At 41.8% G+C, this 26921-nt stretch overlaps 1 protein-coding gene across 1 annotated transcript; it reads right to left on the reverse strand.

Moving 5' to 3' along the window:
• Positions 1 to 1628: 1628 nt before the first annotated feature.
• Positions 1629 to 26130, reverse strand: LOC110140531 (ATPase PAAT-like). The gene is made up of 6 exons (XM_020899014.2): positions 25755 to 26130; positions 23463 to 23666; positions 22424 to 22496; positions 20327 to 20533; positions 15069 to 15523; positions 1629 to 9102 (listed from the first exon to the last, which is right to left on the reverse strand). Exons 1-6 carry the CDS (start codon positions 25916 to 25918, stop codon positions 8868 to 8870), a joined length of 1338 nt encoding a protein of 445 aa, XP_020754673.2. The 5' UTR covers positions 25919 to 26130; the 3' UTR covers positions 1629 to 8867.
• Positions 26131 to 26921: the final 791 nt, after the last annotated feature.

Genomic DNA, 26921 nt, shown 5'->3' on the forward strand with positions numbered 1-26921 from the left:
TTCCTTCTACTAACCCTGGGGTTCTTCATTTCTTCCTTCTCTAGTTGCTTTAGGTGTAGAGTTAGGTTATTTATTTGACTTTTTTCTTGTTTCTTGAGGTAAGCCTGTAATGCTATGAACCTTCCCCATAGCACTGCTTTTATAGTGTCCCATAGGTTTTGGGTTGTTGTTGTTTTCATTTTCATTCATTTCTATGCATATTTTGATTTATTTTTTTATTTATTCTATGATTTGTTGGTTATTCAGAAGCGTGTTATTTAGCCTCCATATGTTTTAATTTTTAATAATTTTTCCCCTGTAACTGAGATCTAATCTTACTGCACTGTGGTCAGAAAAGATGACTGGAATGATTTCAATTTTTTTGAACTTCCCAAGGCTAGATTTATGGCCCAGGATGTGATCTATTCTGGAGAAGGTTCTGTGTGCGCTTGAGAAAAAGGTGAAATTGATTGTTTTGGGGTGAAATGTCCTATAGATATCAATTAGGTCTAGCTGGTCCATTGTGTCATTTAAAGTTTGTGTTTCCTTGTTAATTTTCTGTTTAGTTGATCTATCCATAGTTGTGAGTGGGGTATTAAAGTCTCCCACTATTATTGTGTTACTATTAATTTCCTCATTCATACTCATTAGCATTTGCCTTACATATTGCAGTGCTCCTATGTTGGATGCATATATATTTATAATTGTTATATCTTCTTCTTGGATTGATCCTTTGATCATTATGTAGTGTCCTTCTTTGTCTCTTTTCACAGCCTTTATTTTAAAGTCTATTTTATCTGATATGAATATTGCAACTCCTGCTTTCTTTTGGTCATTTGCATTAAATATTTTTTTTCCAGCCCTTCACTTTTAGTCTGTATGTGTCCCTTGTTTTGAGGTGGGTCTCTTGTAGACAGCATATATAGGGGTCTTGTTTTTGTATCCATTTAGCCAGTCTTTGTCTTTTGGTTGGGGCATTCAACCCATTTACATTTAAGGTAATTATTGATAGATATGGTCCTGTTGCCATTTACTTTGTTGTTTTGGGTTCACATTTATACAACCTTTCTGTGTTTCCTGTCTAGAGAAGATTCTTTAGCATTTGTTGAAGAGCTGGTTTGGTGGTGCTGAATTCTCTCAGCTTTTGCTGGTCTGTAAAGCTTTTGAATTCTCCTTCATATCTGAATGAGATCCTTGCTGGGTACAGTAATCTAGGTTGTAGGTTATTCTCTTTCATTACTTGAAGTATGTCCTGCCATTCCCTTCCGGCCTGAAGGGTTTCTATTGATAGATCAGCTGTTATCCTTATGGGAATCCCTTTGTGTGTTATTTGTTGCTTCTCCCTTGCTGCTTTTAATATTTGTTCTTTGTGTTTGATCTTTGTTAATTTGATTAATATGTGTCTTGGGGTGTTTTCGCCTTGGGTTTATCCTGTTTAGGACTCTCTGGGTTTCTTGGGCCTGTGTAACTATTTCCTTCCCCATTTTAGGGAAGTTTTCAGCTATTATCTCCTTGAGTATTTTCTCATGGCCTTTCTTTTTGTCTTCTTCTGGGACTACTATGATTCGAATGTTGGGGAGTTTCACGTTGTCCCAGATGTCCCTGAGGTTGTCCTCATTTCTTTTGATTCTTTTTTCTTTTTTCCTCTCTGCTTCATTTATTTCCACCATTTTATCTTCTACTGCACTTATCCTATCTTCTGTCTCTGTTATTCCACTGTTGGTTCCTTCCAGAGTGTTTTTGATCTCATTTATTGCATTATTCATTTTTAATTGACTCTTTTTTATTTCTTCTAGGTCCTTATTAAACATTTCTTGCATCTTCTCAATCTTTGTCTCCAGGCTATTTATCTGTAACTCCATTTTGTTTTCAAGATTTTGGAAAATTTTTTTTATCATTATTCTAAATTCTTTTTCAGGTAGATTCCCTATCTCCTCCTCTTTTGTTTGACTTGGTGGGCATTTTTCATGTTCCTTTACCTGTTGGGTATTTCTCTGCCTTTTCATCTTGTTTAGATTGCTGTGTCTGGAGTGGGCTTTTTGTATTCTGGTGGTCTGTGGTTCCTTTTTATTGTGGAGGTTTCACCCAGTGGGTGGGGTTGGACGATTGGCTTTTCAAGGTTTCCTGGTTAGGGAAGCTTGTGTTGGTGTTCTGGTGCGTGGAACTGGATTTCTTCTCTCTAGAGTGCAATGGAGTGTCCAGTAGTGAGTTTTGAGATGGGTTTATGTGTTAGGTGTGACTTTGGGCAGCCTGTATGTTGACGCTCAGGGCTATGTTCCTGCGTTGCTGGAGAATTTGCGTGGTATGTCTTGCTCTGGAACTTATTGGCTCTTGGGTGGTGGTTGGTTTTGGTGTAGGTATGGAGGCTTTTGGATGGTCTCTTATTACTTAATGTTCCCTGTAGTCAGGAGTTTTCTGGTGTTCTCAGGTTTTGGGCTTAAGTCTCCTGCCTCTGGATTTCAGTCTTATTCTTCCAGTAGTCTCAAGACTTCTCCAATTATCCAGCACTGATAATAAAACTTCTAGGTTAATGGTGAAAAGATTCACCACCTTGAGGGACACCCAGAGAGGTTCACCGAGTTACATGAAGAAGAGGAGAGGGAGGAGGGAGATAGAGATGAGCAGGAGGAGAAAAAGAGGGACTCAAGAGGAGAGAGACAGGTCTATGCAGTACTCTGTTCCCTAAGTGTTCTCCGTAGCCCAGACACCCACAGAGATTCACAGAATTGGATTGGGAAGAGAAGGGGGAGGGAGGAAATAGAGGTGTTCTGAGGGAGAAAACGGATAGTCAGAAGTGGGAGAGAGTAATCAACACACTCCTGAGTAAAAATGGGTACTGAATATTGGATTCTTAAATGTCCAAAATTGATGTCAAATACTGAAAAACAAAGATTAAAAATCTAGAGTAGAGGTTAGACTCTTAAAAATACAATATTAAAAACAAAAACAAAAAAATTTTTAGAAATATATATGAAGTTCGGTTTAAAAATAGGGCCTCTTCTCTTTTTTTGCAAGGTTATAGTGAAATGAAAATGAAAATTAAGGGGTAATAGAGGAGTAATAGAGGACTTTAAAAGAAAATAAAAGAAAAAACATAAAGAAAAATTTTTTTCTAATTAAAAAAAATAGTAAACATATGAAAATGAAAATGAAAGTTAGGGAGTAATGGAGGAGTAATAGGGAATTTTAAAAGAAAATAAAAGAGAAAAAAATTTAAAAAAGAAAAGAAAAAAATTTTTTTAATTAAAAAAAAAGTAAAAATATATCTAGGAATTTCTCTGGAGCTGTTGCGGTCAGTGTGGGTTTGGTTCAGTTTCAGATAGCTCCTCATTCCAGCTTACACTTCTCAATATCTATAGGCCCCTTCCAGTGTAGTCGGTGTTATCTACAGGGATTTTAATCTGTTGCACCGGTCACTTCTGAAGTGGTTCCCTTTGTTTATTTGGCTTCTGTTTGCCGGTCTCTTCAGAGTCTAATTTCCCCCCAGACCCAGGCGGGCGGAGGTGGTCTCTTGCTCAGGTTCGCTGGTTCAGTCGCGCTGTGGGGAGGGAGGGGCGCTGCAGACAGATATCGCTGTGTGTGGGGAGCACTCGCAGTGTTCCGGCCACACTGGGTTTGCCCCCGCTCACGGGTGTGTGTTCTCCCTGTCTTCGCTGCTCAGGCTCCCGGCTGCTCTATAGGGAGCGGGCCCTGCGTGGCGTGCGATTCCAGTTTTCGGGTATTCCACAAAAGCGCGGACTCGGTTGGGCCTGCGTTTTGTACCTTCCCCGGCCGGAGCAGCTCAGGCATCTAGGAACTTGACCAGAGCACTCTCCCCCGGGTGCGGTGCGCCTTCTCCCCTCCGCGGTCCCAGCCTCAGTTTCCGGTGCGCCTTGTGTCTGTTCTCAGGAGCTGGCTTCTAGCCACGACCCTCCCGGTGGATGTCAACCATCCAGAATCTCAGGAAGTCTTTGGTTAGAAACTGGAGGCCTGTTTGCCATTTGGTAGGGGGTGCCGTCTCTGGGGCCGAGTTTGCCCCTTTCCCCTCCCCCCTGCCTCCTGCCTCCGGTGGGGATGGGCCAGTCAGCCTTCCGCTAGCTCTTCTCTGGAATTGCTCAGTCCCTTTGTTCTGCAAATGGCCGGCAGTGTTCCGCTGGTTAATTTTCTCCTTTTCTCTCGGGCAGCTTGATCCCACAATTTAAGCTGCTATCTCACGTTAGCTCCCTCCAATTGCCCTCAGGGCATTCGGGCCGGTCCTTACCCTAAGCAATGCCGCCTGCTCCTCTCCGTTCCGCCTCACTTTCTGGTGGCGGATGCGGTGTCTGGGGTACTTTTCTGCTGGGAGTTGCTTTCAGGCATGTAATCTGTGGGTTTTATTTATTTTTCCTCCCAGTTAGGTTGCCCTCCGAGATTCAAAAACTTCCCCCAGACCCGCCAGTGTGAGGGTTTCCTGGTGTTTGGAAACTTCTATTACGACTCCCTTCCCAGGATGGGTCTCCGTCCCTAGCTCTTTTGTCTCTCTTTTTATCTTTTATATTTTGCCCTACCTCCTTTCGAAGATGATGGGCTGCTTTTCTGGGCGCCTGATGTCTTCTGCTAGCGGTCAGAAGTTGTTTTGTGAAGTTTGCTCAGCATTCAAATGTTCTTTCGATGAATTTGTAGGGGAGAAAGTGGTCCCCCTGTCCTATTCCTCCGCCATCTTAGCTCCTCCCCAGTTAGTTTCTTTTTAAAACTGTCCTCCTTCAGGCTCTAAGAAATTTTTCCTCTTTGTGAACCCTGTGTCGAGACGTCATACATGTGTTCTCCCCAGAGCTTCACACTGTGGACATAAAGTCCTGGCAGCTAAGCCTGTGCTGAGGGAACCATGGTTCACTTCCAGCAACGTGGCTGAGTGGGGATCTCCCAGTGGGGAGTGGACACCCACAAAGCCCTGATCCTGAAACTCAGCCCCAGTGAGGACGGCACCTGGACAATAAGCAGAAAATAACACATCAGAATCGTCTTTCCCCACTTTCAGCAAGTGGAGACTTTGATCTCTGAGCAAGAAACGCTGAAGTCTCTGCCCATACTGAAAAACCTGTTAGACAGTCAGCTGCTTATAGATGATGATGATGGGCATGGCTGATAAGTCATTGACTGATGATTGTGCCCCCAGCTCAAGCTCACAGAGAGGTTGAGAACTTGTCTCAGATCATACTGCTTATAAATGGGATGACCAGAGTTAGTAGCCAGCTAGTCTAGTTCCAGATTCTTGTCCCCAGGACACTGAACTTCTAGTTCCGGGCTTTTCTGTGCATTATAATCAGCAGAGGAGCTTCCCAAAACCCAGATCTATGGGCTGAACACCCTAGACTCAGATCACAATCTCCAGGCGTGGGACCCAAGAACAAATTGATTATTTTTAACCTTTTATTTTGAAATAAATACACACCCACGGGTGGTTTTGGTTTTTGTTTGTTTGTTTTTTTTTTTTTTTGTAAGTGCCCAGGTGATCTCAGGGTGAGGCCAAGCTGAGAACAGGGCACTAAACTACAAGACTGTCTCAAGGTTTCATGAGAACTGCCTCAGTTAATCTTCTCAACAGCCTTCTCATCTTCGCATCTACAGGGGTAGATGTGATCTAATTCCCAGTCAATGGTTAAGAAAGTCCAATGTGCTGTGCTCCATTGCTGAGCTGTGTCTGATCCTTTGCAACCCCATGGACTGTAATCCCCAGGCTCCTCTATCCATGGAATTCTCCAGGCTCCCATACTGGAGCGGGCTGCCATTTCCTACTCTAGGGGATCTTCTTGACCCAGGCATAGAACTCACATCTCCAGGACCTCCTGCATTGGCAGGCAGGTTCTTTACCAGCTGAGCCACTGGAGAAGCCCAAGAAAGTCCAGAGAAGTCACTTAATGTGACCAAAGGCACATACTAATGGAAGGCAGAGAGGAACTGAATCCAAGCAACCTGGCTCCAGAGCCCGTACTGTTCCTTACCCTATCCCAGTGGTTCTGAAACTGGACGGGGTATCAGAAGCACGTGCAGAGTTACTTAAAAGCATAACATAAAAGCTGGGCCCCACCACACCCCCAATTTGGACTCAAACAGGGTGGGTAGGGCCTGAGAATCTGCACAGGTAACAACTTCCCAGGTCAACCTGATGCTGCCACACATTGAGAATCACAGCCCTACACCACTGACATAGAACTGACTTCTCTATCCTTCAAAGAAATAAAAGAGAAGTGGGGCTTTCAAATTGCCTGGAATGCTGGGGTTATTAAGAATTGTACGACTCCCCTGGTGGTACAGTGGATAGGAAACCATGCACAGGGTACATGGGTTCAATCCCTGGTCTGGGGAGATTCCACTTGTGGAGCAGCCAAGCCCACACGCCACGACGACTGAGCCTGGGAGCCCCAGAGCCTGTGCTCTGCAACGAGAGAAACCACTGCAGTGAGAAGCCTGCACATCACAACTAGAGAACAGCCCACACACAGCAGGGAAGATTCAGCGTAGCCAAAAATAGGGAAGAGGGAGATTAACATTTATTGTTTCCTCCTGTGTGCCAGGCCTGTACTAGTTGCTTCATGTTCAGAGTATTATAAACTCACACAAGATGGAAGCTGTAATATTCCCATTTTACAGAAGGGAAAACTGAAGTTATTAAAAATATTGAATCCCTCATGCAAAGTTAGACAGCAGTTAAGTGACCAACTAGGAAGAGCTCAGATTTATCTATCCTTGTGTTTTTTCCTCTATATCATCATGGACATATGTTCTCCAAGAACACTTAGAGAAGAAATGTCAGAATGGTAGAAAACTGAAACCCTGGGCTGCCTTTAAGAAGGAGGAAGTAGTGATGTGAGGGCAGGAAGGGACAACGAGGAAGATGCTGTATTTGCTTTCCCTTGAGAGATAAGTCATTTCACCTTTCAATAGCCGTGGATTTCAAATGTCAAAGGAGATCAATTCAAAATAAGAAGGTTCTACACCAAAATCTACATGGGCACCAGGAAACAAGGAGAAGGAAAGGAGTCCTGTATTCCAGGCCCATCTTCCCCACATTTTTTTAAGAGAGAGATTTTGGTGTCTACAAGGTGGAAAATTCAGTTGAAGAATATTTGATATCAGCTCTTTTCAGTCTTGAACTTTTATATATCTTTTTATATATCTTTGATATGACCATATTTCTGTTTCAGATGTAATCAAGGTGAGACTTGTAATATGAGTCACATATCTGGAAAGAGGCCTTTTTAAAAATAATTTTAATTGTTTTTGGCTTTGCTGGGTCTTGGCTGCTGCACGGGCTTTTCTCTAGTTGCAGCGAGTGGGCTCCTCAATGTGGTGGCTTCTCTTATTGCGGAGCACAGGCTTAGGTCACGCAGGCTCCAGTAGCTGCGGCTCCCAGGCTCTAAAGCACAGGCTTAGATGCTCCGAGGCATGTGGGATCATCCCAGATCAGGGACCGAACCTGTGTCGCCTGCTTTGGCGGGCAGATTCTTTACCACTGAGCCACCAGGGAAGGTCTGGAAGGAAACATTTTGTAAATCAACAGACTACAACTACCAGAAGCTGTAAAACTGAACTAAAGGGTTCAGCTTGGAGGGAGAGGCATTTCTCCTGAACAACAATGGGAATACTATCTTACAGCTATGTATGTTGTCCCATCAATTAGAAAAGAATAGAAAAATATGCAAATTCTCAAGTGGCTGTAGTGAGAGTATGTCTCATATACTGTGCTACCTTTGTAGTGTGATACAAATGAACAAGAGTATGTAAATTGCCCTCATTTGAAAGAACTGACCACAATGTCAATTGCAAAACACCCCCTTTCATAAAGCATTTTAAGAAAAGATAGTTGAGGGAGGTCGGCTCAAGAGGAAGGGGATATATATACATTCACGGTGTTGTATGGCAGAAACCAACGCAACAACGTAAAAGCAGTTATCCTCCAATTAGAAAAGAGAGCTGAAAATAAATGTTTACTTAGACAAGTAGTTTCCAGAGTGGACACATTTAATTTTTAAATGTGAATCATCACCCTTCAACACACATATGATAGTTATAATTTCTAAAAATTAAGTCTGCCTGAGAGAACTGCAATCTCCTTGATTCATATGCCTCAACCCCTCAATGCAGATCCTCAGAATTTCATGCTTTAAATATACAGAAAAGGGTTCTGGAAAGAGGAACCTGTACCAGTCCAGAAAGGAAAACAGTTCCTTGCATCTTTTGGATTGATTGAGATAAAATAAAATGACTTCTCTCATTTTACATCAAACACTAGATCTAAAATAACATTCCTAACAAGGAATAGACTAGCTCTCATTGGTACTTCCCTCTCTGCTATGACACTGCACTGAAACCAATAATATTAACGTCAGTGTAAACTACTTTCACACATGCCAAACACTGCATTTTCCTCATTACCTGAGATAAACAATACAAAATGTCAACTCTTGATTTTAATGAAAGTTTCCAAGTCTTAAGGATCCAATTTTTCAAAAACAATTAGAAAAAGAAAAATTATCAAATACTCTAAGCATTATTTTCAGACTCCTAAGACTGTAAAAAGTCTTTGTATCAAAAAAAGGTACTTCAACAAAACACGTACACAATACAAACTAATGAACTGCTTTAGAAATCCTTAAAATCTTAAACATTTAATCCAGAAGTATACATAAATTTCAGTAAGAGTGAAAAATATTACACACAAAAACAACTGAAGATCCCACCATGTTAACTTAGTGTACAGTACTGGATTTACAACGTGTGCAGGAAAATGAACACTGAGGTCACTTCACCTAAGTGGTAATATTTCAAAGGACATTAAATACTTGCTTTTCATAAACCTTCTGGGGTAGGGTTTGGCTTTCTAATAAATGTGTAATAAATATCTGTAGTACTTTGTACACGTTGAGCATTTATCTTTCTCCATTTGAAAGTCCTTCTCCAGAGTCATAATGTCTCAGAGGCAACCCAGAGGGTGGGGAGTTGGGACGTTGCAGCAAGTCCATTAACAAAGCAAGCTTATTATCTATGTGCTCCTGGAGTTTATATATTCGCTGACCAATGTAGTCTGTAAGTTTCTTTTCCATCAGTTCCATATTTTTAGAAAGAATCTTTTCCAAATAGGAACAATCAGGTTGCTCTTCTACTCTAAAAATAAATTTAAAAAAATATTATGACAATTTTCCCTAGTATTATAACAACCAAAATACACTACAATAAAGTAGCCAATACACATTGCTGTAATTTATCTTCACAACTACATTCTGTCTCCTTCCAACATATTTCCAGGTTCTAGACACATACAATCTTGAATGCTCAGAGCATTATTATTGCTCCAGTTCTTTAAATATTTAAGCATAAATTGAAATAAGAATATAAAAATGAAGATGACAGAATTTCTACCCTCAAAAACAAGTCTTTAGATACAAAGGGTCTTTCTTTTCGGTTTTGAGCTCCAAATCAAAAGCAATCTTGCTTTTTCTTTAAGGTCTTTGTATGTCTTCCAAGTCCTTCCCCGAGCAACACTACCATTTTAACGGTTTTCTCAGTTTTCTCTTTTCTTCATCCAAACAACCTTCTAAAACATTGGAAGGACAAGGACAGTGAATTTCAGAGTGGTCCACAAAACTCTAGGATCTCCTCATATTTTTCTGGGTGTTCCATGAGGTCAAAAGTATTTTTTATAATAACACTAAGTTATCTGAACATGAATTGTACAATAAATGTACAATGAATTATCCAGAGGCCACACCGTGTAATGTCATTACTGTGATGACTAACAGCTATATGGTTGTATATTCTGTTTCCTAGAATTCTTTAAGGTAGTAGGTTTAGGGTACAGATAAATTTTTTTCTTAGAGGTAACTTGGTTTGTTCTCAGTATTTCTACTGTGGTCTTACTAGCTCTGCAAGGCAACATATATGAAACTACAACCCAAAGTCAATACAGTTTTACATATATTTGAAACAATACCATTCTCACTAAACTTTTTAGAAAGAAAACATGGTATTTTTTAAAAAAGATATTTATGTTACTATGTAATGGGTTTATTATTTCTAAACTAATAAATACTTTTATATAGCCTACATAAATAAAAGTTCTTTGGATGCTCAATTATTTTTAAGAGGGTAAAGACCAAAACCTTTGAGAACCGCTACTCTGGAATGTAGTGGTTTCTAGTACTCATACATGGATGAGAGAGTTGGACCATAAAGAAGGCTGAGCAGCAAAGAGTTGATGCTTTTGAACTGCAGGGCTGGAGAAGACTCTTGAGAGTCCTTTGGACAGCAAGGAGATCAAACCAGTCCATCCTAAAGGAAATCAACCCTGAATATTCGTTGGAAGGGCTGATGCTGAAGCTGAAGCTCCAATACTTTGGCCACCTGATGTGAAGGGCCGACTCACTGGAAAAGATTCTGATGCTGGGAAAGAATTAAGGCAGGAGAAGGGGACGACAGAGGATGAGATGGTTGGATGGCATCACCAACTCAATGGACATGAGTCTGAGCAAGCTCCGGGAGATGGTGAAGGACAGGGAAGACTGGCGTGCTGCAGTCCATGGGGTTGCAGAGAGTCAAACAACAATGACTGAACAGCAACACTCTAAAATATACAAGAAGCTTTTTATTGTTCTCTTTATTTTCAAATAACTATAGATTCATAGGAAGTTGGAAAGATACTATATTTGCCCGGTACCCTTCACCAAATGGTCCTGGTCTTTACTTCTTATGTAACTATGGTATAATATCAAGATCAGGAATTTGATGTCAGTACAGTGTGTGTATGCCATTTTATCATACGTACACACATTCATGTAAATATCACCACAATCAAGAGACAGAACTATCCCTTAACTACAATGATCTCCCTCCTGCTACCCTTTCATTGTCACATCCACTTCCCTAATCTCCTCCATCCTGAACACCTCGTAATCACTTGCAGTGTTCATCTGTATTATGATAATGTTACAGAAATGGAACCATGTAATGTGACCTCTTGAGATTCTCTTTTGTAGATCAGCATAATGCCTTTGCCAGACAACCAAACTGTTGCATGTGTCAATAGGTCATTCCTTTTTTTTTGGTCATTTCTTTTTACTGCTGATAGCATCCCATGATATGGATACACCAGGGTTAATTTAACCATTCATCAACTTTAAGACATATTGGTTGCTTATAGTTTTGGGCTTTTACAAATAAAGCTATGAACAATTGTGTATTGATTTTTATGTGGAAAAAAATTCTTTGGGGAGTTCCCTGGTGGTACAACAGATAGGAATCCACCTTCCAACTTAGGGGACACAGGTTCAAGCCCTAGTTGGGGAAGATTCCACATGCCACAGAGCAACGAATGAGAAGCCAGTGTGAAGGAACGAAGAGCAGCCCTTGCTCGCCACAGCTCAAGAAAGCCCATAAGCAGCAATGAAGTCCCAGCACAACCAAAACTAAATTAATTAATAAAAAAAGAAGTTTTCATTTCTCTGGGATAAATGCTCAGGAGTCTGATTTCTGAGTCACATGGTGACATGTTTAGCTATGAGAAACTGCCAAACCTTTTTGAAAGTGGCTGTACCACTTTAAATCCCCATGAGCAATGTATGAGAGATCCTATTTCTCATTGGTATCTGGTTTTGTCACCATTTTTAAACTTTTTATTTTAACCATTTGAATAATTGTATAGTGGTATCTTGTGTCCTGTGGTTTTAATGTGCCCTTCCTTAATAGCCATGAGGTCAAGAACAACTCATCTTTTCATGTGGTTATTTGCTTTGTACATCTTATCTGGTAAAAATGTCTCTCTAAGGTCTTTTGCCCATGTTCTAATTGGATTTTATTTTTTTTTAAATGTTGAGTTTTCAGCACTCTCTGTATTATATTTTTTTTGTTTTTTTTTCCATTTATTTTTATTAGTTGGAGGCTAATTACTTTACATCATTGCAGTAGTTTTCGTCATACATTGAAATGAATTAGCCATGGATTTACATGTATTCCCCATCCCGGTCCCCCCTCCCACTTCCCTCTCCACCCGATCCCTCTGGGTCTTCCCAGTGCACCAGCCCCGAGCACTTGTCTCATGCATCCAACCTGGGCTGGTGATCTGTTTCACCCTAGATAATATACATGTTTCGATGCTGTTCTCTTGAAACATCCCACCCTCGCCTTCTCCCAGAGTCCACGAGTCTGTTCTATACATCTGTGTCTCTTTTTCTGTTTTGCATATAGGGTTATCGTTACCATCTTTCTAAATTCCATATATATGTGTTAGTATACTGTAATGGTCTTTATCTTTCTGGCTTACTTCGCTCTGTATAATGGGCTCCAGTTTCATCCATCTCATTAGAACTGATTCAAATGAATTCTTTTTAATGGCTGAGTAATATTCCATGGTGTATATGTACCACAGCTTCCTCATCCATTCGTCTGCTGATGGGCATCTAGGTTGCTTCCATGTCCTGGCTATTATAAACAGTCAGCACTCTCTATATTTTAGATGTAAGTCATTTGTTGGATTTGTAATCCAAAAATATTTTTTTCCCACTTTGGAATTTGTATTTTATTCCTCCTAAAAGAGTCTTTCACAGAGCAAAAGTTCTAACATTTTCATGGAGGTCAAACATTTTTGGTGTCTTGTCTAGGTTCCCAAAGACAGTCTCCTATGGATTATTAGAAAACTTCCATGGCTTCATGTTTTAAACTTACATCCCTGATCCATTTTGAGTGAAGTTTTATACAAGGTACAAGACCTGGGTCACAGTTCACTTCTTGCTCTTTGGCCACCCATCTGCTCCAGCACCCTGAGTTAGAAAGACTCCTCTTCCTTTATTGCACTGCGGTTGCGCCTCTGTCAAAACTCAGGGGAGCACACCTGTGTGGGTCCATCTCTGAACCCTCTACTGGCCTCCCCTGAGCCCTGGGCTGCCCCTCCGCCCTCACTGCCCTGTCCTGATACTCTCGCTGCAGAAGGCTCGACACTGGAAGAGGGACTCCTCCCACCTCATTCTTCTTTCTCAAGGTTGTCTTAGCTATTCCGCCTCTTGCTTTTCATGTATTTTTAAAATAATCCTATGTCTACAAAATATTGTGGTGAAATTTTAGTATGTATTGCATTAAACCTTTATATCAACGGGGAGAACTGACAACTTTACTGTGTTAGAAATTCAATTTGTAATTAAAAAAAAAAAGAAAGAAATTCAATTTGTAATTTAACAGTTACTAGGAAAGAAATCATCCAGGCCCAACTGGTTTTCATTGGAGACTTCTATCAATACCAAACATCATACAAAAAAAAAAAAAAATCACATCAATTTTACACAATCTCTTCTAAAATATAGAACTCAAAAAAAAGTAGAACTCATTTTATGAGACCAGTATCACCCTCATAATATAAAACCAGACAAAGACAGTAAAAGATAAATACAGACTAGTATCGCCAATGAATTGTATGTAAGAATACTTGACAGAATATTAGCAAATCAGTTCCAGCATTGTATAAAAAAGAATTAGACCCCACAATCAAGTGGGATCTATTCTAGGTATGCTAGGCAGGTTCAGTTTTTGAAACTAACGTAATTCACCATATGAAGAGATTACTGAAGAAAATTCATGATCAAATAAATAGTCATAGGAAAAATACTTGACAAAAATCCTGTATCCCTCTATAATGAAAGAAACTCTGATAACCAGGAACTAAGAAACACTAAGCTTCAGCAGCCCTAAGCAATCTGACTTCTCTCCACCTTTTATAGTCTTTATGTGTTTGTTGTATTATATCCAGGGATTTTTATTGTTAACAGGGAGGATCTGAGAGTACTGGAGACATTCCAGCTCAGCTGGAATCAGAAAAGTGGAAGTGGAAGTTGCTCAGTCGTGTCTGACTCTTTGCAACCCTATGGACTATACAGTCCATGGAATTCTCCAGACCAGACCAGAATACTGGAATTCTCCAGACCAGAATACTGGAGTGAGAAGCCTGTCCCTTCTCCAGCGGATCTTCCCGACCCAGGAATTGAACCAGGGTCTCCTGCGTTGCAGGCAGATTCTTCACCAACTGAGCTGTCAGGGAAGCGCAGTTTTTAAGGTTTAGGTTTTGTTTTCTCTGCGTTTTAGTATTGGTTTGTTTTGCCATGTCACAGGTTAACACTGATGAAGACTGTCAACAACTAAAACACTGTCACCTTTCCTTGTTCTCCCCAAAGAAGGACCACCATTTGTTTCAATAACTTACTAAACTCCTCAAATTTCAATGCTATTAAATACATTAAGAAAATTTCAACCAATACAATGACCTCATTTGAGATGTAAAAAAAGTCTAACTCAAAAGACTGAAATAGTAAGGCAAAATAGTTAAGTCAGAACCATGGCTAAAGTCCTGAATTTCCATCTAGTTCAATATTTGGAAACATTCTGTCTATCTAAAGGACGGTGTGTGTGTGCTCAGTCGCGCCCAACTCTTTGCGGCCTCATGGACTATAGCCCACCAGGCTCCTCTGTCCATGGAATTCTCCAGGCAAGAATACTGGAGTGGGTTGCCATTTCCTAGTCCAGGGGATCTTCCCAACTCAGGGATCGAACCTGCGTCTCTTCTGTCTCCTGCACATACTAAATACTTAACTATCCCTCGATCAAAGCAGGAGTGGAAAACATTGGAATTATGAACTCAGAGGATAAGCGCCTGTATACTATAAATAATTACGAGCTGAAAACTGTCTGCATGACTCCAAAATCGGCCCGGCTCACACAGATCTACAGGGAAAACCCGCTGCAATGGCTCACTTCATACAGTCGGGCAAAGCGCACACATCACGGCCACTGCAGCTCGGCTCCTTTCACACAGGTAACTCCCCGCCCCGACCCTTGTCTGATGCTTGTGCTCCTGCCACCAAACGCCTGAGACGTGCTCGGCACCTCCAGTTTACACACTTCTCTCAGAGCAACGCGTTCTACTCCGGAGAATCTTTCTTTCCTCTACATGTGTCAGTGGTGAAATGTCAAAGCTCCTACGGTTCTCTCCGGAAACAATTTCAGGAAGAAGTTACTGAAACAAACCCCTTTCTTCCACCTGCCTCCTCACCCTCCCCCACACCCCACCCGACCACACGGGTCTAAACACTTACGTGACACCCCCAGTGCCTCCGCCGGGCTTCGGGATGCTGTCCTGCCACTTGATGCCGGGTCCCACCCGGAGATGGCTCACCTGACCACACAAATTCTGGAGAAAAGGCAGCAACTCCGAGTTAGGTATGTGTGAGCTGTCACTTGCTTTCTTTGATAAGAAAGAAGATACTGCATTCTTCAGGTCATTCTCAAGAAGAGAACAGCTTTGTGGCACAATTTTACACTCTTGGAGGCTGCTCAGACTTCCTCCACCAGCTGGCTGCAGACTTTTCTCAGTGTTAGCTTCTGAGTCTTCAGCCACGTTTCCAGATGTCAGCCCAGTTCTGAAAGGAAAAGGTGTGGAGGATGACTTGTCGAAGGCTCCCGGAGCAGACGAGGACTGCAGTCCCGGCGCGTGCCTGTGTCCCGCGTTTCCCAGGATCGACTGGAGCTGCTCTCCGAGGGCAACACAATTCTAAGGGAGGCAGGCAAGCAAACAGCAGGAACATTAATGACAATGACAGCTAACTCTGGAGGCAAGGTGCCTTCTTCCCTCCGAGCCTCGGAACATCCACATGGAGTAGACTACAGCCACGGCCCCAGTACTGAGTTGAGGAGAAAAGACTAAAGCTAACCCGGCCAAGGTAACACAGATGTCTGTGGCAGAACTAGGACTGGAGCCCCGGACACCCAACTCCAGTCAGGACTTCTAGTCATTCCAAATTCCAGTGTAGTTCTGCTAAGGAAAATCTGCAAATAAATACAAGCATACTTAGTAAAACTGCAGAGGCATATTTTAGTGTTTCCACTACAAAGGCCTCCTTAATTTATGGTATTTTCGAATGAGTCACAATAATTGATAATTTTCCTAGAATTAAAAATCATCTGCCCACTGTCACATATGTAGGCCACCCTAAGGATATGCAATTCATTTTCACTGGAAGATAGACTAGATAGTTACTTGCTTAAAGTTTGATGTTCTACTTGTATACTTAAAGTTTGAATACTTTTGTGACATTTTCAATGATTAAAATGAGCTACTTTGGGGCCATGTTTGCCGTAATAATTTATAGGGTAATGATTATGTTTTGTGGCCTCAACTCGACCAGCTAGGCTATGTTTCTTCCTGAAAAGACTGGCTCACATTTGTTAGGTTACAGTTTCCTCTAGAGAGGCATGCTCTTGCTATGGTACTCAATTTTTCCACAAGAGAAAAGCAAAACTACCTCCAGCCTAGCTAACTGTTACATTACATGGCTCTACCCTAAATTCTAAACCCAGAACTCTACTAGACATTCTTTTATATTAACTTATCTGTTTGTTTATTTATTTTGTTGCACTCTACCACATGAGGGATCTTAATTCCACAATCAGGGTTTGAACCCGGGCCCCCTGTAGGTGGAAGCTTGGAGTCTTAACCACTGGACCACCAGGGAAGTCCTAGAGATTCTTACCAAGGGATATCATCTCATAGTTAATGCTGTTCAACACCTTGTGAGAGAGACTAAGAAAAGCATTATTCAAGATCAGGTGAAGACACTTGATCCATATATTTTCTGGATATACTAAAAAATGATCCTTGGATAAAATTAGCCCAGAACTCATTCATTGAACAAATATTTACCAGAAATCTACTCTGAGTTAGGTACTGTTTCAGGCCCTGGAAATAAGACAGTGAAAAGCAAACACAAATTTGTATATATACTCCCAGAATTCTGAAAAATTAAATATTTATCTCTGAACCTCTTAAAGGATTTGCTTTAACCTTTTAATCACCTTGAAAAAACAACAACAAAGAGGATCTTTTTATTTTTTAAGATGAACAAAGTAAATAGTGAAAAATCTTGGAATAACTGAATATATTTTCTTTGAGAAAATGGCCCAGAGTTTCCACTCAGATAACTTTAAATAACAAACATATGCCAGACAACTATGAGACAGAATTCTTACTCAGTTATTTTAAACTGCTGAAGCAAAAACAAATCAAAGTCAGCATATGTGAACTCCAAATAGAAGGAAATAAGAAACCACTTGAACAAAGCTTTTCAGGCAACAAGGAACCATAGGTGCAGGTGAAGCAAGGGGAGGCCAGGAAGCTGCTCCTAGGTCCCTCCTTTCCCTCCGGACAGGCCCTGCCCCAGAGAACACGCGAAGGCCTCGACAGTGTGTGTAGTTACCCCCCCTTCCACAGAAGGAGGGGTCCTGATTGTGAAACACCCCTACTCTACACTCAACAGATACTTACAGAGCTTATGTGACACTTCTCAGAAAGACAGTCCATGGGTTATTTGTTTGCAAACAAAAGCCACCCCAGAGAACCAGGTATATCCCATGAGAATCATTCCATAAATATAGTCTTCCCATAGAAGTAGGATATTGATTAGCATGTTTAAAAGAAGAGTTCACAGGATCATCTCCTTTCTTCCCCAGGGTGTTTCCCAAATGCCCCCACAGGTAAGGATTTAGCACATGCATATGAGGGGAAACAGGTTACAATACATGTGCTGCTGGTTGGAGGACTTGCATTTCTGGCTGAGAGACAAAGCTACAAAGACACACAGCAAGGTTGAGAGTAACATAAGAGTTGGGCAAGGACTCAAGGTTTACCTAACGCACTTCTGAACTGACATAAATTCATGATGAAGAAAGCATATTGTTCTGGGAATTAAATAAAAAAGCAAAAAAAAACCCTTAAAGACATAGCCAAAAAAACACCTGAAACTTTGGCATCATTTCTTTTCCAAAGACAAGTTTTTAAAACATAAATATCAGTCATGAACTGATTTTTTAAAAATTCATTAACCCTCTTGAATGTTTCCAAAATCTTTCACACACACAAAGTTTCTTCTGTTTTTAAATTTTTAATCTCTATGTCTACTGGATCTTTCCCCTTAAACATTTGTTCTTAAAATACACTATGCATAGGGCTCATCTGGTGTTGCTGGTTAGAAATAGTTGAGTCCTGGATCATACCCTCAGGGTTTTAGGTCACAACTGAGGGCCAGTGTTCTGTCTTTATAAGCATTCCAAGGGATTCTGATACAGGCAGGTTCCTTATCTCTAGTGTTCTTGAAACAACCCACTTTAACCTGGCTACCTCCACATTCCAATTACTCATTTACTATCCAATCCTTCAGAATCTGGTTTTCATCTCCTCACTATTCAAGCAGACCCATTAAGGATCTGCAAAAGAAGCTTAGTTGATAATCAAGGAACATATACATTAGAGTCATAAATAAGACAGATCAGATTCCTGTTTGCACAAAGCTTATATTTTAATGAGATAAACAGAGCAATATATATACATGTATACATGTGTGTGTATATATAAAACAACAAAAATAATGAAGAAAGCCATGATGAAAATATGATACAGATTGTACAGGCAAGTCTAATCTAACAGCGTGGCTGGCAAAGGTCTCACTCAAGATGGAACATTAAAGATGAGGCTGAAAGAACAAGAAAAGAGCAGACTTGCTAAGATCAGGAAGAGGGGACTCTGGCTAAAGAGAACAGTTAAGAGTGCAGAGGTCCTGAGGTGGGAGCCCAGGTGGATATTTGGGGAACACACACCTCAGAATGTCTAGAGACGAGCATCTGAGCAGATGCGACAGGAGATGGTGTTGAGGTGGGAACGACGGCCCAGATCTGAGATGACAGGGTGAGGAATCTGGATTGACTCTGGTGTGAGGGGAAGCAGTTCGGGACATTACACGGGGGAGGTCGAGTCTGACGGACCCTCTGAGATCATTCTGGCTGCTCTGTGGAGAGGGAGCACTGGACCAGGAGCACCCGTTAGGAACCGCCTGAGCTATGCGGGCGAGATCACTGGACCAGAGTACGAAGAGGACGGACTCTTTGCTTTTGGAAGCTCTCCTTTCCGAGGTTTCCAAGATCATCACCAGCTCTCCTGTTCTCCTATGTCTGCCCGTCCCTCCAATGATACTCCTGCTAAATTAATGATGGCAAATCTCACAGAAGTTATATGACTTTTTAATTTGTATTATTTGATTTAAACTTTCACATTCATCCTATGATCTCAGCAGCATTGCTAGATTGTAAACAATTACCTTTTAGATTGTAAACATGAAGAAATGTATCCTTAAATAGAGGACGCAATGCTAAATAAAACAGAACTAACACTGTTGAATTCAGGTCTCCTAACATCACATCTCTGCTGCTCTAAACAGTGGCTCCTGTACTCTGGCTCCTCGCCCCTCTCCCTGTGCTCTGAGCAAATGCAGTTGCTTGCCCAGGGTCTTCCTTCCTGGCTCCGGTCTCTCCCTTCATCACCTTCCCTGTCATCTACTAGGGATGCTCCCACCCCTCTGTGTTTCCAAAGGCTTACAACGTCACCCCAGGGAATGTGGTATTCACATAGAAAACTCAATACTCCCAAATTAAACTACTTTCCCCCCCCCAAGTCACTCCCTCCCTTGTGTTCCTTGTGTATTATTGGCATCACCATCTTCAAAAGTTTGGTTTCACGTTTGATTCTATTTTTCTCCCCAAAACCCCATACTAAGTTATTGTCAAGTCCCAATGGTTCCACTGTTGTAGCATCTCACACCCAGCACTAGGTTCCTCCTTCAGGTTTAGACTCTCCTTAACCCCCATCTGAACGAGAAATAACACAGAGATCCTTTTCTTCCTGCAGTCTCACTTTCTAATGACTCCTCATCTTACATGTAACAGTGTATCACGGTAAAATATGCCCACAAGCTTCCTAAGAGCATTCAAAATCCTCTATGATCCAGCCCTAGTCTTCCTGAAGCTTCCCCTATCGCTTCTCCACTCCAGAGAAATGAACTTCTATCCATTTCCTAACTACACTATACTCCTTCCAGCACTGAAGATTTAATCCATACTGCTCTCTCTCTCTCAAGCTGCAGCCCTCCAAATTCACATGCCGAATCCCCCCTATGTAGTCCCCTAATAAGACCACAGAGACCCTTAGGGATAGGCCATAGACTAATTCACCCTGGAACCTTCTGTAGGAACTAGGACAGAGCATCATTCATGAAGAAGGGGCTAAGCAAACACATGCTGAATGAATAAATGAGTGAATTCATAGAAAATTATGAAGTCTGTAATAGAAATATTTTATTTGTCAGGGCATAAGGCTACAGAATGTTACTTTTAGAAAAGTTAGTAAAGATAACAGTCACATCAATAACAATAGTTAAATGGAAAAGATTTATGTCACCACATGTCCTAATAAAAAGCTATTATTTAAAGAATTGTAATGGTATCTGGAAAGAAATCCATTCCTACTCACCTGCTGCTGGAATCTCACCATATTCATCAACTGCTGAGCTCCAGGTGATAACTTTGACCCCATGGACTCCATGATGGTTTGGACCCTCTCCAGGTCTATCTTTGATCCTAGAGCAGGAGAGCCTGCTGAAGAATGTGCTGAGACTGGCCTCACGTGTACCACAACTTTACTGATGAACACACAGTTCTTTTCACCAAAGGAGAGCAGCTATTATAACACAGAAGACCAGGAAAATTAATAGTAATAAAAAAAACCCATTATTTAAGGTCATTTCTTATTACTACTGAAGTAAGAAAGAAGCATTCAAGAATCTAAAAATTAAATTCAAGTGTATCTTTAAGTTGTCTCTAGAACAGTCAAAGCCAAGAAAAGATTCAAAAGAACAAGGAAAATGTAAAAAGTCCTTTTTAAGTAAAAGATTACATACAAATGTTTTATTTAATAATGTTTTCTTGTTTAAGGAACTAAAGATAAACTGTATCAATCTGAGATCTTACCGTCCTGAAACATGCTATATCATTTAATACAAAAGAAGACTGTGTCCAGGCAAAATGTTTGTGAAGTGCTAAATACAACTCAGTATTTTAGAATTAAAACCACAAGGAATATTAAGACAAACTTAGAGATCTCAACAATTTACACATGAAAAACAAGTTCATGGTGATTTTTCTAATTTGTCAAGAGAGTAAATAAAGGTCAATCTTTGAGCCTAGCTCTTCTGGATTCTGTCTCAGGAGCTTTTCAGGGCTGTGTCCTGCCTCATCTTGTATATGCTTCTAAACCAAGATGTTTCCTGTGTGCTGTAGGACTGCAAAGTAGCAAAGTGGAAAGCAAACATGATTTAGAATCAGACAGACCTGAGTTCAGTGAGGGCTGTGCCTGGGTGACCCTTGGCAGATGCCAAGCTTGAGTTAGGGGTAAAATCAGTTCACATGGTTGTTATAAGGATTGTGCGTTAAAATGTCCAGTATATGTCACTGAGTGAGTGCTCAAAGATACACATCAGTAACTACCACTTAACTTTCATAAACTATTGAAGGTAGTATTGGCCCAGAGGAGGCCTTCATACAAACCCAAAGATGTTCCTAAATGAAACTCTCTGCACTCCCTGGTACTTCCACAGCACAATTACAAACCCCATTCATCTTCAAAGCAAACCCATACATCACACAAAGACACAGGTGAATAGAGGTCCATGATCTAAAAATTCAGTGTGGCACCAAAGATGTGACTGTCATCAGCAAGCACCTCGTGAAATGTATACATCCACACTCCAACATGCATATTATGCCTTTCAATCCCCAAGCCTTTCTCTCCAGTGAATGTTGTGCCTATTTTGCACACTTAATCTACCTGTCTTGCCACTATAATATGAGAAACATTCCAGTTTATTTTATAACTGCCATTTCCTAAATGCCTAGTACAGCAGCCGCTATCTATAAGCACTCTAATATGTGCTGGATGAATGCATCACTTTATTAAAATGACTTTAGAAGCCATTAGTGTATACAGCTAAACAACATCTTGAGATAGTTCTGTGCTCCTCTGTAAGTAATAATCAGCACAGAATTTTAGAGACAAAAATAATCCAAAAATTTTCTTTAGTTCTCTATTATTACCCACAAAGTAGGTCCCAAAAGATGAAGGAACTTGCCCAAGGTTACTTTTTAGTCAGCAGTGAGTACTGACCTCACTTAGTACTCAGGGCTTACGAATTCCAGCTCAGTACTCTTCCTCTAGATCTGATGACATCAGTAAAGTTTACCTTAATAAAATTTCTCATGCTGACAACACCAGTCTAAACTCCTTTAACTTTGGGATGCTGTTGTCTGAAACTTCTCTAATTGTGTCCAGCACTGTTCTACTAACAAAAGTACATTGGCATGACCATAGGAAATAAATGATCAAATTTTAAAAGAAGAATGTTGATAATTATTTTAGAAAAGAATTTCTTTTTACATTTTTCCTAAGTATTTTTGAAATAAAACCAGGGACCACGTTGGACTAACTGCATTACCAATTTATGGAAATAAATATATCTATATATTAGGAAAGCAACTGTAGTTTTAAATTAGTGAAAATTTAGGAATGACTTACCTTTATTTTACAAGCATGTGTGGAAGACTCCAATTTTAGATATTTTTTGTATAAAGTAATCTTTTCATGTTCACTAAAAATAGAAAAGAACTGATTTACTAAAAATTTCATACATTATCACTAAGAAGAGTTATATTTAAAGATAAAGGTTACCAGGACAATATTTTAGTCCTGAGATTCAGTTTTCCTGGTGAGGCATGAACAGTAGAGCCTTCCTACTGAATAGCACTAGATATGAAGACAATATCTGCCACTTACTAATTATAGGAGAAAATTAAATTATATATCCAAAGTATACTCTGTAGCACTGGCATATTTTAAAGCTCGACAACGTATCTGTCATGCACAACATACATAGTACATAAAGCAGCTCATACTTTGATTTATATTAAAGAATGATTAGAACAGAATCTTCATAAGAAATTGGGGGGAAAAAAATTAAAAAGTCTAATAATGGGTTAAGCTTGCCAGGATGGCACAGTCTTGAGCTCATGCTCTATTTGGTAACGGCATCCTACAAGAAAATGTTCAAAGTTCCAGGCTGATTGACAAAGTGATTTTTGGAAAACAGATTCCTTGTGAGTTAGAGAAAACAAATAAGAAACTTATCAGAACTTCATTTTCATCAAGCGTTTCCCCAAACTAGCTATGATCTTTTACCGACTTCTCTACCTTCCATTAGCTCTCCATTTCCACATTCATACTCCCAACTAGGCTGATCTACACTGTCCTTAAGAAAACAAATGTGAAACACTTAGCAGAGTTTCATGCTAATAAAACTCTTCCACTAACTAGCTATGATATTTTACCAACTTCTCTCTCTTCCATTTGCTCTCCATTTCCACATTTATAAAAACAATTAGGCTGCTCTAGATTGTCTTTAAGATCCCTAAAGGCCTAAACTTCTACCTCTGCTGGTATGTTTTTATCTTCTCTCTTCTAGTGTTTAGCACCAATGTCAGAGAATCAACAGATACTGCAAAAGCTCAAAAAACTAAAACACTTCAGAAGAACACTTGCACATGCAGAAGTCACACACCTGTTATCCAGACCATTACAAACATTCTTGCCCCTACTGGTTCCACAGTACTCCTCTCCTAAGTATACTTCCATATTTCTTGCTGAGCTTAAAATGCCAATAGAAACGACTTCTTCACCTCCATGAGGGTCACATCGCAGGTGAAGGAAGCAGGGGTTTTCATCTTGGCTGTTCAGGTTCCTTTGCAAAATCACCAGGTCCTGGCTGAAAAGAAAATGCATATTATGTAGTATTATAGTGCTTTCCTGGTGGCTCAGATGGTAAAAAAATCTGCCTGCAACACAGGCAACCTAGATTCGATCCTTGGGTTGAGAAGATCCCCTGGAGAAGGGAATGGCAACCCACTCCAGTATCTTTGCCTGGAAAATCCCATGGACAGGGGAGCCTGGTGGGCTACAGTCCATGGAGTGAAAAAGAGTCAGACACAATTGACTGACTAACACACACACACACACACACACCTCTGAATATTCATTGGAAGGACTGATGCTGAAGTTGAAGCTCCAATACTTTGGGCACCTCATGTGAAGAGCTGATTCATTAGAAAAGACCCTGATGATGGAAAGACTGAAGGCAGGAGAAGGGGATGACAAAAACTGAGATGGTTGGCTGGTATCACTGACTCAATGGACATGAGTTTGAGCAAGCTCCAGCAGATGGTGATGGACAGAGAAGCCTGCCCTGCTGCTGTCCATGGAGTTGCAAAGAGTCGGACACAACTGATCGACTGAACAACATGCAATATTAGTGTTCCCTGTCATTAACAGAACACTGTCATTAACCCCCTTAATGGGCCACAGGGGTTGACATGTTATCCAATTAATTGACATTTGCCTTTGGAGTCCAAGCACCCTGCAAAGCACTGATCAAATAAATGCTCAATACAGAAATCATGAGGAAATGATGCTTTAGACTCAGGGCTCTCCACTCTATTTTCCCCTGGACTTCTATCTACACTGTAGGTGACTTCCTGAAAACTGCCTGACCAGTTAAAGAAATGTATTTACTGGTCAGCTACTGCGAACTAAAAACCGTTCACAAGTGGGGGGTTGGGGGCAGATGCAGAATAAAGGGAAAAAGTGTGCCATTTTCAAAATTAAACTGATGAAGATTTTTCAACATTTGGATTTTTTTCAAAGGCTTATTTTAGTCCACGGGCTTCCCAGCTGGCTCAGCGATAAAGCATCCTTTGCAAATGTAGGAGACAACGGGAGACTCGGGTTCAATCCCTGGGTGGGGGAAGATCCCCTGAAGGAGGAGACGGCAACCCACTCCAGTATTCTAAACTGGGCAATCCCTCGGACAGGGGAGCCTGGTGGGCTACAGTCCATAGGGTCGCGGGTCGCCAAGAGTCAAGACACGACTGAAGAAGGAATTCCATCACCTCCACTAGCTTTGTTTCTAGTGATGCTTCCTGAAGCCCAACTGACTTCACTCCAGGATATCTGGCTCTAGGTGAATGATCACATCATCGTGGTTATCTGGGTCATGAAGATCTTTTTTGTATAGGTCTTCTGTGTATTCTTGCCACCTCTTCTTAATACCTTCTGCTTCTGTTAGGTCCATACTGTTCCTGTCCTTTATTGTGCCCATCTTTGTATGAACTGTTCCCTTGGTATATCTAATTTTGTTGAAGAGATCTCTAGTTTTCCCCATTCTATTGTTTTCTTCTATTTCTTTGTATTGATCACTTAGGAAGGCTTTCTTGTCTCTCCTTGCTATTCTTTGAAACTCTGCCTTCAGATGAATATATCTTTCCTTTTCTCCTTTGCCTTTAGCTTCTCTTCTCAGCTATTTGTAAGGCCTCCTCAGACAGCCAGTGACTTTGGCCTTAGAGAAATAGCAGGTAGTGGGGATGACAGTGCCTCTTTGAACCTGGTCCAAAGAGGAAAGTCCCTCGCAAGGTAAGTGTGGGGACGACCATGCATGCATTGGTCGACAGGTTTTTGTTTCAGGATAAGAGGCCGGTTCTGATCCCGACAAGGGGCCTCAAGAGCCGAGGAGATGGGACTCAAGGCGGGTGTGTGTAAAACGCTGTCTCCCGCTCACCTGCCCCCCGTTCCCAACATTCACACCCGAGTCCCCTCAGCTTTCCCGCGGACGACCCTCTGTCCTCCCGACACTCGGGCCCGGCCGTCTCGCCTTCGCCGCCCGCACAGCCCCGTCACCCGCTCGGCTCCTGCATTTCGGGCGCAGACCCTCTCCCCTCAGGGTCCCCGCCTCCCCTCGCGGCTCCCCCAGGAGCGCGGCTGTGTCCCCGAGCACAACCCAGTCCCCGCCGGCCCAGCGCACCCTGCGGCGGGCGACGCCAGCAGCTCCTCCCAGTCGGCATCCCGGGCGCCAAGACCATCCCGGGTGACATGGAGAGCCTGGGCCAAGGCTCCGCACGCGGCATCCCAGGAAGAGGCCAGGGTCGGGCAGCGGCTCAGCAGCCCGTGTACGGTCTCGGTCTCCATTCGGCCACCTAGGGACCAAGCCGGCTCCAGAACCTCCCTTTATAACTCTTTAATTAGACCGAGGGAAGGTGAAGCAACAGGGCAACTTCCGGCTCGGCCCGCCGCAAACCTGAGAGCGGCCGCTCGTCCCGGTTGTCTGGAGACCAGCTACCGCAGACACGCATGCGCGCGCCGGCCGGATTTGGCAGCGGGGTTCAATAGCTCTGGTCCGCGGTGGGGTGGCGCGCAGGGAAGCTCCAGGTTAGAGCATGCGCGCTGACAACACGTTGGCCACACTCTAGGCTAAGCGCAGGCGCAGTGCGGTGGTCACGCATCCCCACCCCGCCCCCCTGCGTTTACTTGACTTTAGGTTCGTTCGCTCAGTCGTGGTCCATTCTTTGCGACCCCAGGGACTTCAGCACGCCAAGCTTCCCTGTCCATCACCAACTCCCGGAGCTTGTTCAAACTCCGGTGTCCATCCAATCGTGATACCGTCCAACCATCTCATCCTCTGTCGTCCCCTTCTCCCTCTCTGCCTTAAGGCTTTCCCAGCATCAGGGTCTTTACCAATGAGTCAGTTCCTCACATCAGGTGACCAAAGTATTGGAACTTCAGCTTCAGTCCTTCCAATGAATATTCAGTACTGATTTCCTTTAGGATTGATTGGTTTGATCTCCTTGCAGTCCAAGGGACTCTCAAGAGTCTTCTCCAACACCACAGCTCAACAGCATCAATTCTTAAGTGCTCAGCTTTCTTTAGAGTCCACCTCTCACATCTGTACACTAGTACTGGAAAAACCATAGCTTTGACTAGACAAACATTTGTCAACAAAGTAATGTCTCTGTTTTTAATATGCTGTCTAGGTTGGTCATAGCTTTTCTTCCAAGGAGTAAGCATCTTTTAATTTCATGACTGCAGTCCCTGTCAGCAGTAATTTTGGAGCTCAAGAAATAGCCTGTCACTGTGTCCACTGTTTCCCCATCTATTTGCCATGAAGTGATTGGGATCATGTGCCATGATCTTA

The sequence above is a fragment of the Odocoileus virginianus genome, chromosome 7 (genome assembly GCF_023699985.2).
Source record: "Odocoileus virginianus isolate 20LAN1187 ecotype Illinois chromosome 7, Ovbor_1.2, whole genome shotgun sequence".
Lineage (NCBI taxonomy): Eukaryota > Metazoa > Chordata > Mammalia > Artiodactyla > Cervidae > Odocoileus > Odocoileus virginianus.